The sequence below is a fragment of the Caenorhabditis briggsae genome (genome assembly GCF_000004555.2).
Source record: "Caenorhabditis briggsae complete genome, chrII, whole genome shotgun sequence".
Taxonomy (NCBI): domain Eukaryota; kingdom Metazoa; phylum Nematoda; class Chromadorea; order Rhabditida; family Rhabditidae; genus Caenorhabditis; species Caenorhabditis briggsae.
Genome location: NC_013486.2, coordinates 5,013,962 through 5,034,116, shown reverse-complemented (window position 1 = coordinate 5,034,116; position 20,155 = coordinate 5,013,962). Strand labels below are relative to the sequence as shown.

Sequence of the window (20,155 nt, the reverse complement as noted above, 5' to 3'; positions counted from 1 at the left end):
ACATGACCTATATCATTGGAAAGCAGAGAAAAAATTATTTACGAATATGTAGTCAGGATCTGCTAAGCGGTAGACAGCTCGGAGAAATGAGGTCTTAAGCTCTGAAATCACTACTTTTCTTCCCTTTATTCAGTACAATTTCAATAGAAATTTTAGATCGCGTGAAAAATAAATGAATAAATGAAAAATCTCTATTGAAATTGAGGAAACCAGTAGTAAATCCAGGGCTTTAGAACTAATTTTCTCCGAGCTGTCTACCGCTCAGCAGATTCTGACTACATATTCGTAAATAACTTTCTCTCTGCTTTCCAATGATATGGGTAATGTACCATGACCCATTTGCACCATTCCCTGGTCACCACTGTAAAACTAACAATAATTTTTTCCCAGAGTAGGATAGTAGGATGATATTATCATAATTTATTTTCCTAATCATGCCTATGATGATTATGACGTTTAACATTCAATTTCAAGCTTACCTGCGGCTCCACTGTCTCATCCAATAAGGTACCGTAATCGTCCATCATCAGAATCGAATTGTGTACCTCCTCACTCAACGCGATTCTGACGAAAAAGGTTCATCAGCTCTTTCTCTGTGTGGGAGAGAGAAATCAACGGCACATCGTGGGGACCAGTCGTCACCAGGTGCCCCGTGGTGTGGCTGTACCGGATTTTCATCTGGTTGACAGCGCGTCCAATCGCCCTGGTGGCATTATTATATTGCCGGTTTGCTCCTTTGGATTTCTGAATTTATCTCCGAAATCAGATTTTAAACTATGCCAAGTTTTTCTCATTGTTATATTATTTGCTTTGGGTTTTTCTATTCGAAAATGTACGAATTTTTTGAATTCATCTGGAGATTTTCAATAACATTTTTTCAAATATTCCAGATTCTTATTTTCGAAACTTCGGTTCAGCAGAAAAATAATTCAAAGTTTAAAAATATGGAATTTCTTTAACTCGAACTGATCCAAAAAATATGGAAAATTCAGGAAATTTACAAAAACTCACTTTTTACATTCGAGTTTCCAGGAAAATAGATAAAAACCAAAATCCATTCATTCATAGGATTTATGGGAATAGAATAGCAGAATATAAACAAAAATCAATAGAAGGGAATTCCCCAAAATCCATTCACTTTTAGGATTTTTAGAGAATTCCCGAAAAATATTTAGACGTCTATTCAGTAAGTCGTCAAAAGAGAAGAATGATGCATTCGGTGGGTAGAACAGGCATGGGACGTCCAATCTGACCTTTCTCTGCGTCTCTTCGATCACCATACTCTCTAAAACGAACAGGTGTAAAGAAGAAAGTGAGAGCTTGGGAACAGACGACCATAATGACATAGTATGATGTGAGAACTCTTATATCAACAAAAAAAAGATATAATTGATTTTAGAGAGTGTAGAAATGAGGGAGACGCAGAGTCCTTACGTCGTCTACAGTAGCAAATGTGAAATAATTTGTAATCAAAACAGAGCTTAAAAGAATTAGGGGTACAACATTTAAAACTTTGTGTTCAGAAATTCGCAAATTCAAAAACTCGAAAACAAAGAAATTCAAAAATCCTGAAATCCGTCGAGGACAAATCCGAGAAATTGGAAAATGAGGAAAAAGCAAAAATCCAGACATTCAATATTTTAGAAATTCAAAAATTCAAAAATTCAAAAATTCCAAAATTCAAAAATTCAAAAATTCAAAAATCCAAAAATTCAAAAATTCAGAAATTCAGAAATTCAGAAATTCAGAAATTCAAAAATTCGGAAGACGGATGACGGAAACGGAACAACATTTTTTGACGGAAGACGGAACAAGAAAATACACGGAAGACGGAAGACGGAAGCCGGAAGACGGAATTCCGCTCTACACTGGATACCACCAAGAACGTCGTCCAACCGAGGGCAAGGAGCGGCGCCATCAATCCTCCAAATCTTATCGACAACCAAGAGACAAGGACAGCGGAGAACCTTCAGCCAAAAGAAGGGAATTCTAAATAATGTTTTTTCTACCTTTTCTCCCTCGTCCCTCTTCATCCCTCATTCGCTCTACCCCCATTTCTCAATAAACTCTTAATAATCTACCAATCATCTGTTCTCGTGTCTTCTAATCATTAGGTGCTAGTGGTGAGCAACTATTCTTCAGGATCCACACCGGTGGCAACACATAGTGCATCGACCGGGAAAATGAAAGTATCAGTTTCTTTTTTTTTTCAAAAATTGTCAATTTTCAGTTTTTCAGATTTCGCTGGTTCAGTTTTTGATGATTTTACAAAATTGCAATTCAAAAATTAAGTTTTCTAAAGATTTTGAAAGTTTCAGTTTTCAAAGCTATATTTCTATTGACTTTTCAACTTAAAAAATTATTGACTTTTCAACTTAAAAAATGTTTTTAATTGAAGCGGTCCAGTTTTTTTTTTCAAAAACTTTCGCAGATTCCTGGAATTTTATATTTTTGGGTTTTAAGTTTTTTGAATTTCCAGATTTTCCGCTTCATTCTAAATTTCAGGACTACAAAATTTTGGTTTTCCACAGAAAATTTTCAGATGTTCCAGAACATTTCGTCTAAAAATTCTGATACATTTCTGAATAAAAATTAAAAACTAAAAAAAAACATTTTCATCAATACCACTTCATTTGAATCCAAAATGCCAATTTTGAATTTTAAACATTTAAAACCACAGAGAGAGAAATTTTCAAGTTCACACCAGGAGAAGGGGGACAAAAATAGGGGGAAAAAACTAAAGGCACACATAAGCACAAATTACAGCACTAAAATGTACAGAATTGAAAAAAAAAAGTTTCTGGAAAATAACTTTCACAAAAATAAATCAATAAATCAATGATGGAGGTGACAATCGCGAATATAATTGATGAATACATTAGAATGGAACATATTGAACCACTGATAGACACGCTGCCATTCCTGATCAGCCCAATCGTATTCTAGCCAACGGAGACGCGTTTCGCATAGGAACAACGGCTTGCCACGCTGGAAGAAATTAGTAGTTAAAGTTGGGGTAATTATTGAGAAAGCAATTAGCATGATAATCGACCAATTAGGCAAAAATTTGAGAAAAACCCAAATTTCCAGTTAATTTTGGTCTATGTTCTGCAAATTTCGTAAAGTTATTTTCAGAAAAAATGTGAATAAGGCTCTTAATTAAAGGTAAATTTTAGAAGATAATTAGCACAACTATCAACAAGTTTTTTGAATTTTTGATTTTTTGAAAAAAAAAACATTTTTTTTAATTTTTTGAAATTCTGATCTGAAAATTCATAATTTTCCGGTAATTTTCTGCCATTTTTTAGCGGATTTTCACAATTTTCTGGCATTTTTAGTCAAATTTTCAGAAATAGTTAATATTTTTCTCAGTCGTTTTTTTTCAGATTTTGAGCCAATTTCCAGTTGTTTTTCTCACTTTCAAATTGCGATCCTCTTCCATGTGTGCATCCAAATAGACGGTTCCCCAAATCGCCGCCTGTCTGCCACGTGACACCAGAATCATTGACGACGTCAGTGATATGAATAAGCCGGACGACGTTGAGCAAGATTCGGCGTGCTGAAAAAATTAAAAATTGCTTTTTCTGGAAATTAAAAAAAATAATTTTCAGGGTTTTTTTAAACTTGGAATTTCAGCCAATTTTCAATCAAATTTCAAATATTTTTCAATGAATTCTTTATGTCTGAAAATGGCTGAAAAACGGTTTCAGACCAATTTCAGAGAATTCCAGACACTAGACATTCAGACATTTCTAGACCACTTTAAATCAATTTTCACGATTTTCCTGTTATTTTCAGCCAATTTTCAGCCAAAAACTCATTCTTACCGATTCCATTTCCGATGTATGCAATAGTCGATCGGATCCTTGAACATGTTGCTGGGTTTGACAACAATCATCCAGACAAAGCAATTCTCCACAAAATAGGCAGATTATTGGATTTTGAGGCGTCTGAAATAATGAATTTTTTTGAAATTTTATGAAAAAAAAGGAAAATTCTAAATTAAGTTTTAATTCAAAAAACACGATTAAGACTGAAAATCTTCAAAATCGTCGAATCTCCCACAAAGTTCTGCAAATTTTGGGCTTGAAATTATAGATTTTTGGGTCTGAAATTCCAGAGTTTTGAACAGTAAATTGTGAATTCCGATTTCAAAATAAGTAACTTTTAGAAAAATTATGGAATTTCAGAATTTTAAAATCTCGAAAAACAGCAAGTTTTACCTTTGAACACTTGACACACTGTCGATGGAAATATCTCGCGAAGAGGTCCTCGAAACGTTTCGGTGGCCGAAGAATTCGTCGTGGTTTCCAGGCCAGCGGTTGCGAGATACACGGTTGGAGCTGGAAAATTTTCGATTTATTTTTTGGGAATTTGGAAAAAGTCATATTTCCAGATAGCTCTAACCGGAAAAAAGAATTTTTGATTTTCAAGATTAACTTTTTTTAAAAATTTATCTCAATTACAATTGCGCTCTAATGGACACTGATAAACCTATTTTACATATTTTATGTATTTGTGTGAGGAAAAATGAATCATTTTGTTTATTTTTCTGTATGTTTTGTCAATGTGTTTGAATATGGGTCGTCCACAGGCGGAAAAAGAAAAATGGAATAGATTTCATTCTTTTTGAAACATCTTTCTTCTTTTGGGAGCGTGCCAAGAAACGAAAATCCATTTTTTAGAATCTCAGAATTTTGAATTTTCGGAATCCCAGAGATTCAGAATTCTAATTCTTCTGATTTCCAAAACTCAATTTTCTTTTTTTTTTGGATCTTCATAATTTCGTAAAATTCAAAATTTGAAATTTCGCATTCAGGAGTCCATGAATCTAGGAAATCAAGAACTATTAGATTTCAAGAAAGCTAGAAATTCCAATTTTTCCAAAATTAGAAACTCTACTCTTCGAATTTTCAAAATCCTAATTTTTAAAATTTGATTTTCAGAAATCTAAACATTTCAGATTTTGTGCATTTCGGGAATTTCAGACTTCAAAATTTCGGATTTTTTGTAATCCAATGATTCGGATTTTTTTTGATCTTCAGAATTCTAGATGCTAGAATATCGAAATTCCAAAAATTGCGAAAAATTATGAATTTTTTAATTTTTAAATCGAAAAATCAGAATCTCAAAAACTTGGATTCTGCTTTTTTTCAATTTTTAGAAAAAAAAGGATTTCTAGGATTCTGAAAAATATTTTTTCCACATTCTAGATATCCGAATTTTTGGAATATGGAAATATGGGAATTCAAAAAATCATAAAATACAAAATTTCTGAATTCCTGGGAATTTGAAATTTTGGGATCCAGAAGTCGAAACTCAAATTTCTAGAATACAAAACATGGAACTAAAAAGCCGTAGAATTTGGATTTTCAGATTTTTAAGTCTGAAATCCGAAGTTCCACCAAAATTCAGTATTTCCAAGTTTGCCAATTCTCGAAATTTCGCAATTTCAAATCCATTTCTTGGTCCATTTTTTTGTTTTTTTTTTGCAATAATTTCTTCAGTCTGTTTGTCCAGATGTCCCTTTTCTTATCAATAGTCAATTGCCAATTTTCATTTTTCGCTCGATTTCTCTATTCATTCTTTTTGCTCTCGTCAAAATCAAAAATTCTTTGCTTCTGTGCGTCTCTCGCTCTCTCCCCACTGAGTCAATTGAAATTAGACCTTCTTCCCAGTGCCATTGTTTGCTCTTCTCGGGCAGGAAGAAGTGTGCCAAGGAGAGAAAAATACTTTTTTCTAGAAATAGAAAATTCTATTCAAAAATTTCGAAACTTTTTCGCTTTTTTGGATCATTTTTCCGATTCTTTCTGTTTGTAAATTCAAATTTCCAGATGTCCGCATCGTACGTTTCGTTGACCTCCGTACACAACGAAACCTCGTTTCCGGCAGGGGTAAGTTAGTGTCGTCTGTACACACATAGAAATTTTAAGACGTGTCCCTCGTTTAAAATTTTGGTGTGGTGGTATTTTTGTTTGCACAATCGAATACAACATACATACATACAACACACATGATGCGGCTGACTGACTTTTTGGGTTTTGGTATGGTGTGAAGAGAGAGATTGAAACGGAAAGAGAGACATTGAGAATCATAAAAACGCCCCGATTTCATGCTTCTCTGCGTCTCTCTAGCTCTTTCACCCCCAAACAAAAAATTATCAGGAGGCACTCATTTCCTTGTTGATTCAAAAAATTGATTTTTAGAAGATGTTTTTCCCGATCTATATAAAATGAGCTTCCTACGAATCTAATAAATATTTGAACTCTAAAACTTCAGAATATTCGGATTCTGAGAATTCAACGAATTTAAAATCTTTCGATTCTGGAATCTTTTTAATTTAGAAATTCAAGGTTTCAGTTTGTATCAAATCAGAAAACTTTATATTCAGAATTCTAGGAATTCAGAAGTCTTGAAACTTAGAATTCGAGTGAATCAAGACTAACTAGTAAGATCTTGTCAATTCTCCGTATTTCGGAACTCGTGAGAATTCTAATTTTCAGAATTCTAAGAATCTAGGAGTTTAGTATCCAATAAATTCTGAAAATCTAGGATATTTGACGTTTCAGGATTTTAGAATTCTAGAAATTCTAGAAACTCGAATTCTTAGAATCTCAAAAACTCGTGATTTTGGAATTCGAAGAATTTCATAATCCTCGAAAATTTGGAAATTCCTGAAACTTGGAATTTTCAGATTTTTTCAAGAGATTAGAAAATTTCGTCAATCAGTCTGTCTGTAGATTCATCTGTCCTGATGCCTCTATGAATTTTCTCTAATTCTCGTCGTCTCTCAAAAAAACGTTTTCAAATTCTACAGTAATCAAAGTGATGATCTTTGCCTTTTTGGATTACTGTAGGAATCTTTGGATTATGTTTTTTTTTTCGAATTTTCGAAAATCCCTAGACGCCAGCTTTTTCAATTTATCGATTTTCTAGAAGCCAGAAATTTCAACGAATCTAAGAAAATTAGAATTCAAAATTTCTTAGATTTTCAGAATTCGTAGGATTCTGAACTAGATTTTTTAATTCTGAAATTTTGAACTTTTGTCTATTTCGAATTTCGGCGAATTCAAAAATTATGCTTTCTGGGAAAAAAGACCCACGAATTCTTGGATAATTTTCGTTCTGGAAAAAAACCTGTGATTTCGCAGAACTCTCATCCCAACTCTATGGTCACATCCGAACGGATGGGTGCATTCGGCGAAATGCGTCATACACCGTCACCAGCATCAACCACTCAAAAGTTGCGAGTCGATATGAGCAGTTCGGGGTGAGTCATATTCAGGAAAATGAAGCCAATTTTTGACATTCCGTAGTTTCCGATATTCAAGGATTCCCAAAAATCTAAAAACCTTAAAAACTTCAGATCAAGTCCAATTTCAAAAGTGGAGACACCCATTTTACCGTCAAGCTCAATGTCACAGCACCCGCCAACTGCGTTTCCAAGGTAAGCTAGGGAGGGTACTGTAGATTAAGCTTGAAAAGCTCTTTTCCTTAATTCAGAGGATCCCAGAGCTACACGTCGTCTCGTTCGATTCCTCATCGAATCGATATGTCCAATCGATCATCGACAAATTCACAGCGTCCATTGTTACCTCCTCCTCCGCAAGATCGTCCCGTTCGGTTTCAGGCAAATAATGGATATCTTCAGGTAGGAGTTTTTACGACCATTTTAAGCCAAATTTTATGACTTTTGGGTGGTCAGTTTTGACTCATTTTGGCCAAATTTAAGTCCTTTCAAGCCAAAATCTCTTTCAGCCATCGATCTACATGCCAACCACGCACTCTCAAGCAGATTCGTCTGAATCAAGGCGGAAACACGAGAAGCTTTCCGACGTCTACTCACAGAGCGGGGATACTGTAGAGTTTGCCAAGAACCTCAGCGACTATGTTAATGAGAAAATTCCGTATCGTGAGTTTTCCAGATTACTGTAGGAAATTCTGGATTTTGATTCTTCGGATTAAATTCCTATATGCCTAGATAACTGACTAGATTCCATAAAAAACCAAAATTTCGGTCCTTTCAAAAAATTTCAACCAGAGAATCTTCTAGAAATCAGCATAGCCGTCCTCTCCTGCTTCAGTCTTCTCGCCTTTCTTCTCATCATATTCGGTCTTCTGAATGCTCCATTCTGTGCCGTTCAACCAATGATACCAATCTGGTTGATTGTCGAAGGAGTTCTTTTCATCATTTCCGCAACGTTTCGCATCTATTTCCTGATTCCAACACCGCGAAGAACCGCCTATCGTAGACAACAGAGACAGTTGGGTGCCAGTTTGTTGTGTAAGGGATTGGAGGTCCTGTTCGCGTTGGCCAATGTTGTATGGCTTATTTTGGGTGAGTTTTCTTTATCGAAAATTTTGCGAAGTTCAAAATTTTTTCGAAAAAAACCAGAAGAACTCGTATTCTTTGGAATCCAGAATCTCGGAATCAAGAATTTTAGAAATAAAAAATCCAAATTCCTTCAGAATCCATATTTTTCAATAAAATAAAAGTGCTATAATAGAACTTGACGAGTTATACAAGATGGTACCATTTGGGATACTGTAGCTTTTCTATGAGCAAAGTTATAGGCCAAGTTGCTTTATGGCTCGTAACTTTGCTCATAGACAAGGTACATTAATCCAAATAGTACCATCTATTAGGGCTCGTTGAGTTCTACCATACGAATTCTAGTTGGTCGGAAAATGTTATTGGCAAGTGTGGAAAATAGGTTGAAAAAAAAAGTAAGTAAAAAAACAAATGGAAAAATCTTTTTTTCGACATGAAATCATATTTTTTTCTGCTAGAAATTTCAGATTTTTTGCCTAATTCAGGCTAATTTCTAGCTAAAAACGGCCCAAATTTCACACAAATTTCATATTTTGGTCGTTTTTCGTCAAATTTCCCCTAAAATCTCCCAAAAATGCAATTTTCAGGATGCGTCTGGGTGTACGGCTCAAAAGCGTTCGTCCATTTCAACGAGGGAATGTTCGAGAGGCATTATTGTGATCCAATGATCTATTGGTCCGCGTTTTTCGCATGTACCGCGTTTTTGGTGAGTTTTTTAAAGGAATTTCGGACTCTCAAAATTGTCAATATCCAGAATTTGAGATTTTTAAAATTTCCAAATTTCGAAAGATTTTTTTGGAATTTCGATTTTTCTTTCAAATTCAAAAGTTTCAGTTTTTCCAATTTTCAGATATTCTACTGTATCATCATTTTCCTTGTTATCTGTCTGCTGATCGTTGGCTCAGTTAAAGAGAATTCGTCACAGGATCAGAATCTTGATTAATTTTCTGTGTTTCTTAATTTCTGATGAAAAATTGTTTCTAAAAAAACCAATAAATATCAATAAAATCACTCACAAATTTGTTCATTCGTGTGATCCATGTCAAATTGTTACGATACATCATTGTCCAGTAGTAGGCTTTGCCCGGTTGATTCAAACGATTCGGGTCTGGAGAATTTCTAGAATTGAAAATTTCAGAAAAAATTCAAAATATAAAGTTATTTTAAAGAATTCAGAATTTCAAGAATCTTGAAAATTTGAAGAATCTCTAAATTTCAGAGAATTACGAAAATTGTTAGAATTTCTGAAATTAAAAAAATCAAATTATTTTTTTCCAGAATTTCAGAAGTCAAATTAAGAAAGTTCCAAAAATTTTTTTCATTTTTTCCAGAATCTTTTGTTTTTTAGTTTTGAGGGAAGGATTACGGTTGTTCTAGAAGATTACTGTAGCTCTGGAGGATGATTACTGTAGATTTGCGAATACTGTAGTTAAAGGATTACAGCAGTATAATGATCACTGTAGTTTTAGGAAGATTACTGTAGCTTTAAGAAAACTGTGATTTTGGGATTACTGTAGTTTGGGAGAGACTCTTCAGTCTTGAGGGAAGGATTACTGTAGTTTTTGGATTACTCTATTAGATTTCAGAGAAGGATTACTGTAGTTATAGTAATACTGTGAATGAATTTCGGATTTATCTATTTCTGGGATTAGTATAGTTTCGGAAGAAGGATTACTGTAGTTATAGAAATACTGTGAATGAATTTCGGATTTATCTATTTTTGGATTACTGTAGTTTCGGAAGAAGGATTACTGTAGTTTTCGAATTGCTATAGTTTTGGGGTTACTCTAGCAGTAGTGGAAGGATTACTGTAGCTTCGGGGAGGGATTACTGTGCTTTGGATTTTTCCATGTTTTTAAAATTCTCAAAATTCGAACAAAAAATATATATATCAGAATCCAAAACTTCAAAATTCAGAATTTCAGAGTTTTTGAAAAACTCACCAATCTTCAAAATTCGAAAAGCATCTCCAATCTTAACATCTGCCGCATGAAGCCGTTCAATTTCAATACCGTAACCCAAATCCAAATGGAAAAAAAGTTCCGATGAAAATTGAAGAAAATCCAAAAGACATCGTTCCACTGTTTGACAGAATTGCAGATCGGATGGCTGGAAAAACGAAATTTTTAAAAAGAATATTTTCGAAATTTTAGATTAACCTCAACTTCTGGCGATGCCAATCTCTGTACCAAATTCTCGAAATGGTCCATATTATATGTCAACGCTTGACAAATCGCTTCAGCTTCTTCCTATAAAAAACAAGGTCCGGCGAGACATTTCAAAATCGAAAAAGTCAGAATTTTTCGTCAGTTTCAGCTAATTTTAGCCCCAATTTTAAGCTCAAAAATGCACACTTGTCACGGGCCGGGTCAAAATCCAAAATTTCAAAATTTCGAAGTTTTGTGAAGTTTTCATCAAAATTGCTATAAATTTTGAAGTTTCGATACTTTTATAAGGGCGGATTATAAGGAAATTGTTTTTCAGGTGGAATTCAAAAAAATTTTCTCAAAATTTTTCAAAAAATCAGCTACCCGGAATTTGACAAGTATGCAAAAATGGGACCATTTTCGTACTAAAAAACTAATTTTAAGCCCTAAAATCGTCAGATTTGACTGGAAATTGACTAACTTGAGACAGAAAATTAAAGATTTTTCCGCATATTTAGGCTTTAGAAACTCGATTTTTGAGCTCAGAATAAGCAATTTTTAGTAAGAAATCGTCAGGTTCGACTTCAAATTGGCTATCTTCCAAACCTGTAAATGCTTCGACAATCCATCAATCTCCAATTCCCTCTTCGCCAATAATCGAATTTTCTGGTCGCCAAGTCTCAGCACCAAACATAGCAAGGTGTAAGAGGAGACCCATCCAACAGCGGCTCGAATGATATCCATTGCAATTTCCGATTGAATCGTTTTCGATAGTGATTGATTATCGATTAGAACGGCAATCATTCGAACCAGTGTCGCTTTTGGTTCCAGGACGAAAAGTGGCACTTTTAGACGAGAATCTGGGTTCGCCGTTGGGTCGGGAGACGTTTTTCGGGGCGATTTCTGGAACTATGGGAAAATTGAAAGGTTGTGATTACCGGAATTGCGCTAAAAGAAGCCAACTTCAGTTGTAATGTTTGACCTCAATTATCTCGGTTCGTTTAAAAGATATCAAAAATCTGTCAACTGGTAAAATATATGTCATATATTATCAGCAATATTGTATCAGTTGAAAGATATCTGATATGTTTTAAACGAACCGAGATAATTGAGATCTAAGTTGGCGGTTCTTTACTTTCGAAATGTTCCCTACGTCTCATGGAAATCATAATCTGAGCATTAAATCTAGGTCGTCCTCATAAAACCATATGTATACGGTAATTATTATTAGAAGACAGTAACTTCACCTCATCAATTTCTAATCATTCCGTGCCTCCTGGGAATCATTGTTTATTCCCATTTCCTATCTTCACCACACCTGGTTCTCTTTCCCAGGAGCTCTCTATTCCTCAGACCCCGCCCCCTCCTTAATAGGCTCCGCCCACTTCCCCCCATCGCCTATAAATACCTCTCGAATACACCATTTCTCGGTACCACTCATTCTGTGTTCTCTGTATTTTATTGTAACTATGACATTCCTTCCAACCTCTGCTGACTTTTTCTTGTCAAAGAATCTTTCTATTTCTTCTGGAGGAGTCAAGAAAAATCTGGAAGTTTCCAATGGTCGTCCAGTCACCTATTTGGCTGGAAAATCCATTTTCAAATTTTTGGACTTGAAAACCCGTCAACGCCTTCACTCGCGCTGCACCGAACTCCGAGTTGTCGACCGTCACTCTCCACTGACTCTGCACACGTGCTCCATCGGATCCAACTCAATTGAATTCGACTTTTTCGGGTCATCCTGGACATTTGAAAACGGCGAAGACGTCACAATTCGATGCCTTGGAGGACTAGTGAATCCCCAAAAGAAGCTAAAAATGTCTCAAAACGATGCGATGAAGGAGATCCTCAAATTCTACCTAAACCGACGTGGAACGACGATCAAGAAGTTGTTCATTCAAGATAAGAAGGTGTTGAACATTCTAGAAACCGTTGGGGTCTTCAAGAATTTCGAAATTCAAAGTGGACTGGATGTAATGAGATTCAAGGATCACGAGATGGAAATCAAGGAGCTGCCTGATGCCATTTTGAGAAACATTCAGTGGAGACTCGAGGATCGAAGACGTCAATATTAATAATTATTCTAATTATCCTATAATTACCCTTCAATAATTAATAAATCAAATTTTTAAAAATATTTTTTTTCGTTGCAGTCAAAATTAGGCTATTTTCAGATCATTTTTAGGCAATTTCGGGACAAATTTTGACTTATAAAAGTCCATTTTTAATAATTTTCAGCCAATTTTTCAGCAATTTGCTAACACCTACCGTTATCATTGCAGCCATTTCATCACTAGTCAATCCAGTCACCGGCTTCACTTCCTCATGCTTCTTTGCTGTCAATTTTGGAGATACGGATTTCGATTTTTCAGATGGCGTAGAGGATTCAGAAGACGACGTCGACGGTTTGAATGTGGCTTCGGAGACTTTTGCGAACAGATTAGTCATCGTCGACATTGTCACTTCGAAGTCAACGTCTTTGGATGTGGCTACTGATGCGGTCATGATGTGTTCTGAAAGAGATGGGGTTACTGTAGTTTTGAGGGAAGGGCTACGGTAGTTCTAGAGGAAGCTCTGCAGGCTCTGGAGGAGGATTACTGTAAATTTGCGACTACTGTAGTTAAAGGATTAATGCAGTAAAATGATCACTGTAGTTTTAGGAAGATTACTGTAGCTTTAAGAAAACTGTGATTTTTGGATTACTGTAGTTTTGGGCACATTCTTTTGACATGACTTTGAGAAATCTCTCGAAAAATTTTCGAGACGAATTCATCTTGAAGTGGTGGCCTAACTTTTTCAAGTTTGGTTTTCTAGACCACCACGTTAAAATGGCCTAAAAACACGTTAAAATCTCAGAAAAAAAGAAGACATCTTTCTACTGTAAATAAATTCAGGATTACTATAGTCCTAGGGTTATTGTAGTTTGAGGATTACTGTAGTTTTAAGATTACTGTATTATGGTATATTTACCCGTCATGCTCCTCCTTGAATTCTTCCGTCTCTCCGGTGCACCCATTCGCCTTAACAGCGATGATCTCTCAACGATAGCCACTGCCACCGACACAATCATCGTACTCGTCGTACAATTTTCCATATTCGACTGCTGTCTTTCTGTCCAATCGGCACTTTTTCGACGACCATCATACAGTTCGCATAGACCACCACCTTCGCGGGTACTGTAGTTTGTCGCGTATTTTACGTTCTTCTCGTCTTCCTGAAAGATTTCGGGTTAGTTCGGTGGTACTGTAGCCGGCAAAAAAGCTAGTAATCCCAATCAACTTCCAACCTGATAAACGGGTCCTTTCGCCTTTTTCAACATCACGTCCATGATTTTCCACACATCAGAATCAGAGATCGGCATGTGTGGAACTCGAACGGGTACGTATGGTTTGTCCAATGAGACCGGGATGATGGCGTTTGCCGGATAACGACACAGTGGACATGCCGCTTCGCGGCGTCCCGTGTTTGCTTGGATTTCGTGCTGGAAAAATTAGAAATTATAAGTTGAAATTAATCCAAAAAATTTGATTTTCTGCAAAGTTACAGCTATTTGTAACCAGTGGTCTAGATAAAACGGTCTCAAAAACCTACCAACGACGCTCGATAGGCGTTGAAGCACTCAATGTGTGCCACGTGTCCGCACGTCTTCAAATCCATTCCAACCATCGGCGGAATGACTCGAAGAATCTCCGGTTGCTCCGTATTCGTTTGACTCAGTTTTCTCTTATCGGCATAGTGACGACGTGTCTCTCGTTGAGGCAGATTCTCTTCGTCATCTTCTACAGAATCGTAATCCAAAAGTTCAGCGATCGGTGGAAATGAGGCGTCGATTTGTTCTTCACAAACGAAGTTCGTGGAGAGCTGCAATTTTTAGGATTCGTTGGATTTTCAGAATTTCAGAGTTTTCAGCCATTTTCAGTAGCCCATACCTTAGCCAACATTCCAAATGGCATTTCTACCGTATTCGGTGTCTCCAACTCTCCACAAATCGGACATTCGTACATTTTTCGATTCTGTTGACTGGGATCCTCTGTACTAACTTCATCAGCACTCATTCCCTCCGTCGCCATCAGCTTTTTCATTGTGGCCGCCGATTTTTTGGCGGATTTCAGCATAATTGCGTCCATCCGTCGTTTTGCAGCCTCCTTTGCCGCTTTTTTGCCTGGATCGAGTGGGGATTTTCGATTGGCCGATTGAGATTCTTCACGAGCGGCGAGCAGGTCAAGACGGTGCTCTTCTCTGATCAGTTTTTCCTGAAAAATGAGATTTTTGGGTGGCCTAGGATTTCAATTCGGCCAGAAAGGGGGCTTCTTGGAGTGCTAGATCAACTTTTGAATCCGGGGGTTTTGGAGCTAGTTTCATAATTTCAAAATCGCGTTTTAAAGCCAAGTTATGGCCATTTTCCAGTGGTGGCCTAGAAAATCAATTTTTCTAAAAGTTAGGCCACAAATTGTGGTGGCCTAGAAATTTTAAGAAAGTTAGGTCAAGCGTGTTTTGGGCGTTCCGTAACGAGTTCGAAAGTTTTAAATTTTCGAATTCGAAATTAAGCTTTCTGGTGTTTTCAGAACATTCTTCAGATTAAAAGATTTTCGATTTTTAGCAAAGTTACATCCTTTATGAAACAATTGGAATCGATGGCCTAGAAAACCAAAATTTGGGAAAGTTCGGCAACCTATGTTTTAAGCCAAAAATTGGAGTTTCTAGGGATGTAAAAGAAGTTTCAAAATTCGAAAATATCAATTTTGAGCAAAGTTGGGACCATTTTTGTCCTGTGGCCTAGAAATCCAATTTTCTAGGCCACTGGTTACAAGTGGCTGTAACCTTGCTGAAAATCATCTTTTTCAAATTCTAAAACCTGTTTCAGAATCAGCAAGACATTTTAGACGTTTGAAATTAAAATCTATAGCTAATTAGAGGTAATTAATCTTAATTAGTGCCCCACAAACCTGAACTAGTTCTCGTGTCGTTGGTGATATTGAAACCATAATCGACATAAATCTTGCCAGATAAACCAACTTTCCACCGGTCACTTTTTCACGATCATAGTCTCCAGAGAGAATTTTTCGGAATATTGGAATTAGTTGATCCGACTTTTTGGCCTCCATTGTTAGAATTCTAAGCATAAAAGTGGAAATTGTGGCCAAGAAATCCAATTCATCTTTTTTGAGCAGCTTGAATGGAGTATGGAAGATATCAATCATTTGGTCGCGAGTCTGGAAATCGATTAGATGGTTTTTAATGATTTTTTTAAAAAACGGTTTTCCAGAATTCTGACCTCGTTCTCTCCCTTAAATCCTTGTACATATTTCACAGCCAATGTCATCAAAAAGACCGCCAATTGAATCGTACAATCATGTAATTTAACTTCCTGATCATGTTCCGACGCCAAAACCGCCACACAGTGCAACAAGAATCTCTCGGAAAGGAGGAAATTATAGATTTTCGAAATTCCCGGATTCCTCTTTTTTTCATCAAAATCAATCAGCCGAAATGGTACCCAGAATCGTTCATCTGGATGCATTTGAACGCCACTGTCGACGGAATTCTTCTTTTCTCTCGCTTGCATTTTTGAGAAGACCTCTCGTGCCTGTTTAATAGACGTGGAACGCATCATGAAGAACACTGGACACACTTCTGAATCCCATATTGACGTCTTCAGTTGGTAGGATCCTTGTTGGAGGTGATTCGCGCATTCCATTGGCTCAACAAAGTCACCGATCTAAAATAGTAATTCAACACTTTCAGAGTTTTTTTAAAAAACTCGTTCATGGTCGAATTTTTTCAAAAATGTGGTTTTCTAGGCCACCATTTAAAAATCATACCTCCATCAGAATCCTCTCAAAATGCTTATCGATATTCTCGCTTCCTCTTGATCCTTTCTCAGAAATCGACGCCCGCAGTCGGGAATACGGTACATTTCCCATCGCCATACAATTCACCATCTCGGAACGATAGTGATCTTCAGAAGATGCTCCAGAATTCACACGGACCACGATGAGTTCGGCGACGAGCTGAAAACGGCATTTTCAGACTTTTAGATTCCAACACTGAAATTTTCAAGAACCAATACCACTATTGAAATTCTCATGCCCTTTTCCCCCAACACTGAATTTTGTAGCCTCCTAGCTCAAAGTGTCGTAAGACGTGGTGTTACTGTAGCTTGGTGTTTGCACACAATGCACCTTAGCTTACGACACTTTGCTAGGAGGCTGAAAATTTCAGGGTTGGGGCAAGAGAGCATGGAAAATCGAGTGGTGCTTTCAGTTTTTCATTAGGCATAAACCAGTGGCCTAGAAAATCGGTTTTCTCGGCCACCGATGTCCATTTCGCATACCTTAAACATTCCCCAGAACATTGGATCAATCCACGCGTGTTCTCTTATCACAACCCTCCTCTCAACATCCTCATCGTCAAAAATCGTCGGATCGAATTCTCGATCCTCTTCTATTTCTCCATCTGGTGCCACGCCGGCCGCAGCCAGATGACGTCGAATGAATTCGCCAACAATTGGCATTCGAGGATCACGATTCTGCTGGAATGGACTCGCGATACGGTAGTCGATTGACAGCTCTGTTGCAAACGATTCGGCGATCATTATGCTGAAAATTAAATTTCAATTCTAGTTTTGAACGCTGGAATTTTCGAAAATCAATACCACCATTGGATTTCTCCTGCTTTCTTACCCAAACTCCGAAATTTTCAGATTTTTAGCTCAAAGTGTCGTGAGATGTGGTGTTACTGTAGTTTGGTGTTTGCAGACCAAACATCATAGCTTACGACACTTCGAGATAGAAAGCTGAAAATCGCAGGGTTGGGGTAAGAAAGCATGAGAAATCGAACGGTAAACTCAGTTTTCAAAAACCTTGAACCAATGGCCTAGAAAACTGGATTTCTAGGCCACTGGATAGACTACTCACTCCATAACCTCCTGATGCATTCTCACATCATCTGGATTCATTCCATCCGTATATCCCAAAATACTTCTCTCAATCAGTATCGCATTATCTCTTATCAGCCGTCGATACTCTTCCAATGCGAAATTCTTCTCCTCGGGTACAGTATCCCTTTGTAGTTTGCCAACTCCTTCGAGAATTTTTCGCGATTCTTCAGATGATTCCACATAGTTTCCACGACGAATCTCAATAGATTCTGTGAGATTGAAGCTTGTCGTTAGGGCTTTGGCAAAGTGTTCCTTATCGATATGGGCGGCACACCAACGAATCAAATCCACGTCAGGAGTCTGGAAGTCAGATTTCAACAATGGAATTTTCAAAAACCAATAACACCATTGAATTTCTCATGGCCTCTTACCCTCACTATGAAAATTTCAGCCTTCTAGCTCAAAGTGTCGTAAGATGTGGTGTTACTGTAGCTTGGTGTTTGCGTACCTTACATCAAAACTTACGACACTTCGAGCTACGAAGCTGAAATTTTCAGCGTTGGTGAGCATGGGAAATCTAATGCTGTTTTCACATTTCAAAAATTTCGCACCGGTGGCCTAGAAAATTGAATTTCTCAACCACCATTTTTTTAGGGCAATTTAGAATCATTTTCAGTCATTTTTACCTGAAAAGCACTGCTAACATTCCATTGCGAATAAATCAGAGCCGACATTCTTGCTTGTGCTCCATTCCGAACCCACATATTACAATTGATTTCCGATCGTGCCACCTGGATTCTGATTGGATGTAAAATCAGCATTCGCATCATTGTTTCATCTTTTAAGAGTGTCGATTCGATGTATTCGCTGAATCCATCGAGTTCAGTGAAGTGGGTTAGCGCCGTAGAGATGTGTCTGGAAGGAAAGTTTCAGATTTCCCCGCTAGAATTTTCAAAATCCAATACCACCAGTGGATTTCCCGTGCTTTCTTACCCCAACACTGAAATTTTCAGATTTTCAGCTTGAAGTGTCGTAGGATGTGGTGTTACTGTAGTGGGCTGTTTGCAGACAATGCACCATAGCTTACGACACTTTGGGCTAGAAGGCTGAAAATTTCAGGATAGGGGTAAGGGCTCATGAGAAGTCGAATAGTAATCTCCAATTTTGTAAATTCTGAACCAATGGCCTAGAAAAATGGATTTCTCGGCCACACCAACCTGTGCAATGGAATATGAAATGACACCGTATAGGCTTGTGCTCTCAACAGTTGACTCCATTCCGCTACTCGTTGCTCTTCCCCGTCCGAAATTGGCCAAAGTACATGAAACCAGTTTTCCAAATTTTGAATGACATGATCGAAGAATTTCTTCGCTGCTTCCAGATTTTTCTCCGTTTGAATTGCCGCCACAATGTTGAAAAGTGTGACTGCGAGTGTCTCGAATTCCAGAGTGTACGCTCTGTAAGTACTGATCGATTCGTGTAAATCAGGATTTTTTTCGGAATTTCAGATTTCAGCAATGAAATTTTCAAAAACCCATACTACTGTTAGATTTCTCATGCCCTCTTACCCCTATCCTGCAATTTTCAGATTTATAACTCAGAGTGTCGTAAAATGTGGTGTTACTGTAATTTGGTGTTTGCAGACACATCACATCTTACGACACTTTGAGCTAGAAAGCTGAAAATTGCAGGATAGGGGCAAGTTGGAATGAGAAATCCAGTGGTAATCTCAGATTTCGGAAATTGCGAGCCGGTGGCACAGAAATTTGGAATTTCGGAGAAGTTTCCAGACTTCAACGCTGAATATTTCAAAAACAAATATCATCCTTGAATTTCTCATGCTCTCTTACCCCAACTATGAAATTTTCAAATTTTTAGCTCAAAGTGTCGTAAAATGTGGTGCAACTGTAATTTGGTGTTTGCGTACCGTACCTCATATTTTACGACACTTGGAACTAGAGAGCGGAAAATTGGAGGATATGGGTAAGGAGAGATGAAAAATCGAATTCTGCTTTCATATTCCGGAAATTTTGAATCAATGGCCTAGAAAATTGAATTTCTAGACCACCGCTTGAAATTTTCAACCATTTTCAAGCCTTGAAAATGGTCGCAAGGCTCATAATCAATTTTCAGCTAGAATTTGCAAACTTTCCAAGTTTTCAGCTCAATTTTCAAGATTTCAAGCAAAACATTTCAGTTGTTCAGTCATAATTTTCAAATTTTCAGCCCCAAAATTCTCAGATTTCCAGCCAAATTTCCTTACCTCTGCACCTCTTCCTCTCCATCTCTCTCCTGTGCATTTCCGGAAATAATTCTCCACTGCGGATTCATTCCCTGCATTTCACACATCATTCTCATATAGGCACCACCGAAACATTCCTCATCGGAAATCGAATCGACTGCTAGGTTGGTATGCGTGAGCACATTCTGAATGTCTCCCATCACGAACCAATAACCATGTTGACTGATTGCCTGGAATTGGAAATCATATAGACTGGAATTTTAGGATTTGTTTCAAAATTCAAAAAAGTCAATTTTAAGCGATTTTTTGTCCCTCTTTTGGTGGTAGCTTAGGAACCCGAATTTTGAGAAAACTAGGTCATGGACTCCACAAATCGATGATTCGTATTCTGAAGTGTTCAAAACGAGTTTAAAATTCTTCAAATCTCAGTTTTCAGGCAAGTTATGATACCTTTTAGGTGATGTCATAGAAAACCAAAAAAATCAACTACCGTAAAACCTCTAATAGAACGACACCGTCCACTTTGAGCCTATATATCTCACTTCTTTTGAAAG

The 20,155-nt window shown here is 37.1% G+C and overlaps 4 protein-coding genes across 4 annotated transcripts in view; 2 read left to right on the top strand and 2 right to left on the bottom strand.

Moving 5' to 3' along the window:
• Positions 1-2,835: 2,835 nt before the first annotated feature.
• Positions 2,836-6,015, bottom strand: CBG04287 (the record flags this gene model as incomplete). The annotated part of the gene is given in 7 exon segments (XM_045242039.1): positions 2,836-2,988; positions 3,419-3,559; positions 3,828-3,950; positions 4,215-4,223; positions 4,243-4,343; positions 5,594-5,621; positions 6,007-6,015. 7 exon segments carry the CDS (start codon positions 6,013-6,015, stop codon positions 2,836-2,838), a joined length of 564 nt encoding a protein of 187 aa, XP_045092633.1.
• A 1,172-nt stretch (positions 6,016-7,187) lies between these two features.
• Positions 7,188-9,275, top strand: CBG04286 (the record flags this gene model as incomplete). Its single annotated transcript, XM_045242038.1, has 7 exons — positions 7,188-7,270; positions 7,367-7,447; positions 7,504-7,651; positions 7,825-7,912; positions 8,054-8,338; positions 8,920-9,038; positions 9,183-9,275. 7 exons carry the CDS (start codon positions 7,188-7,190, stop codon positions 9,273-9,275), a joined length of 897 nt encoding a protein of 298 aa, XP_045092632.1.
• A 624-nt stretch (positions 9,276-9,899) lies between these two features.
• Positions 9,900-20,155, bottom strand: part of CBG04283 — a gene marked incomplete at both ends in the record, with an annotated part of 15,794 nt that continues 5,538 nt past the window's right edge. The window contains 19 exons of the mRNA XM_045242037.1: positions 9,900-9,904; positions 10,276-10,441; positions 10,492-10,581; positions 11,086-11,382; positions 12,748-13,041; positions 13,198-13,200; positions 13,323-13,330; positions 13,450-13,693; positions 13,766-13,960; positions 14,071-14,340; positions 14,409-14,732; positions 15,426-15,692; positions 15,755-16,198; positions 16,302-16,490; positions 16,814-17,078; positions 17,397-17,719; positions 18,046-18,274; positions 18,577-18,816; positions 19,623-19,831. Of these exons, the coding sequence (XP_045092631.1) occupies positions 9,900-9,904; positions 10,276-10,441; positions 10,492-10,581; positions 11,086-11,382; positions 12,748-13,041; positions 13,198-13,200; positions 13,323-13,330; positions 13,450-13,693; positions 13,766-13,960; positions 14,071-14,340; positions 14,409-14,732; positions 15,426-15,692; positions 15,755-16,198; positions 16,302-16,490; positions 16,814-17,078; positions 17,397-17,719; positions 18,046-18,274; positions 18,577-18,816; positions 19,623-19,831 (4,062 nt within the window). The remainder of the gene's footprint in view (positions 9,905-10,275; positions 10,442-10,491; positions 10,582-11,085; positions 11,383-12,747; positions 13,042-13,197; positions 13,201-13,322; positions 13,331-13,449; positions 13,694-13,765; positions 13,961-14,070; positions 14,341-14,408; positions 14,733-15,425; positions 15,693-15,754; positions 16,199-16,301; positions 16,491-16,813; positions 17,079-17,396; positions 17,720-18,045; positions 18,275-18,576; positions 18,817-19,622; positions 19,832-20,155) is intronic.
• Cbr-sdz-32 lies at positions 11,949-12,554 on the top strand (the record flags this gene model as incomplete). The annotated part of the gene is made up of 1 exon (XM_002630308.1): positions 11,949-12,554. The coding sequence occupies one exon, from the start codon at positions 11,949-11,951 to the stop codon at positions 12,552-12,554; it is 606 nt and encodes a 201-aa protein (XP_002630354.1).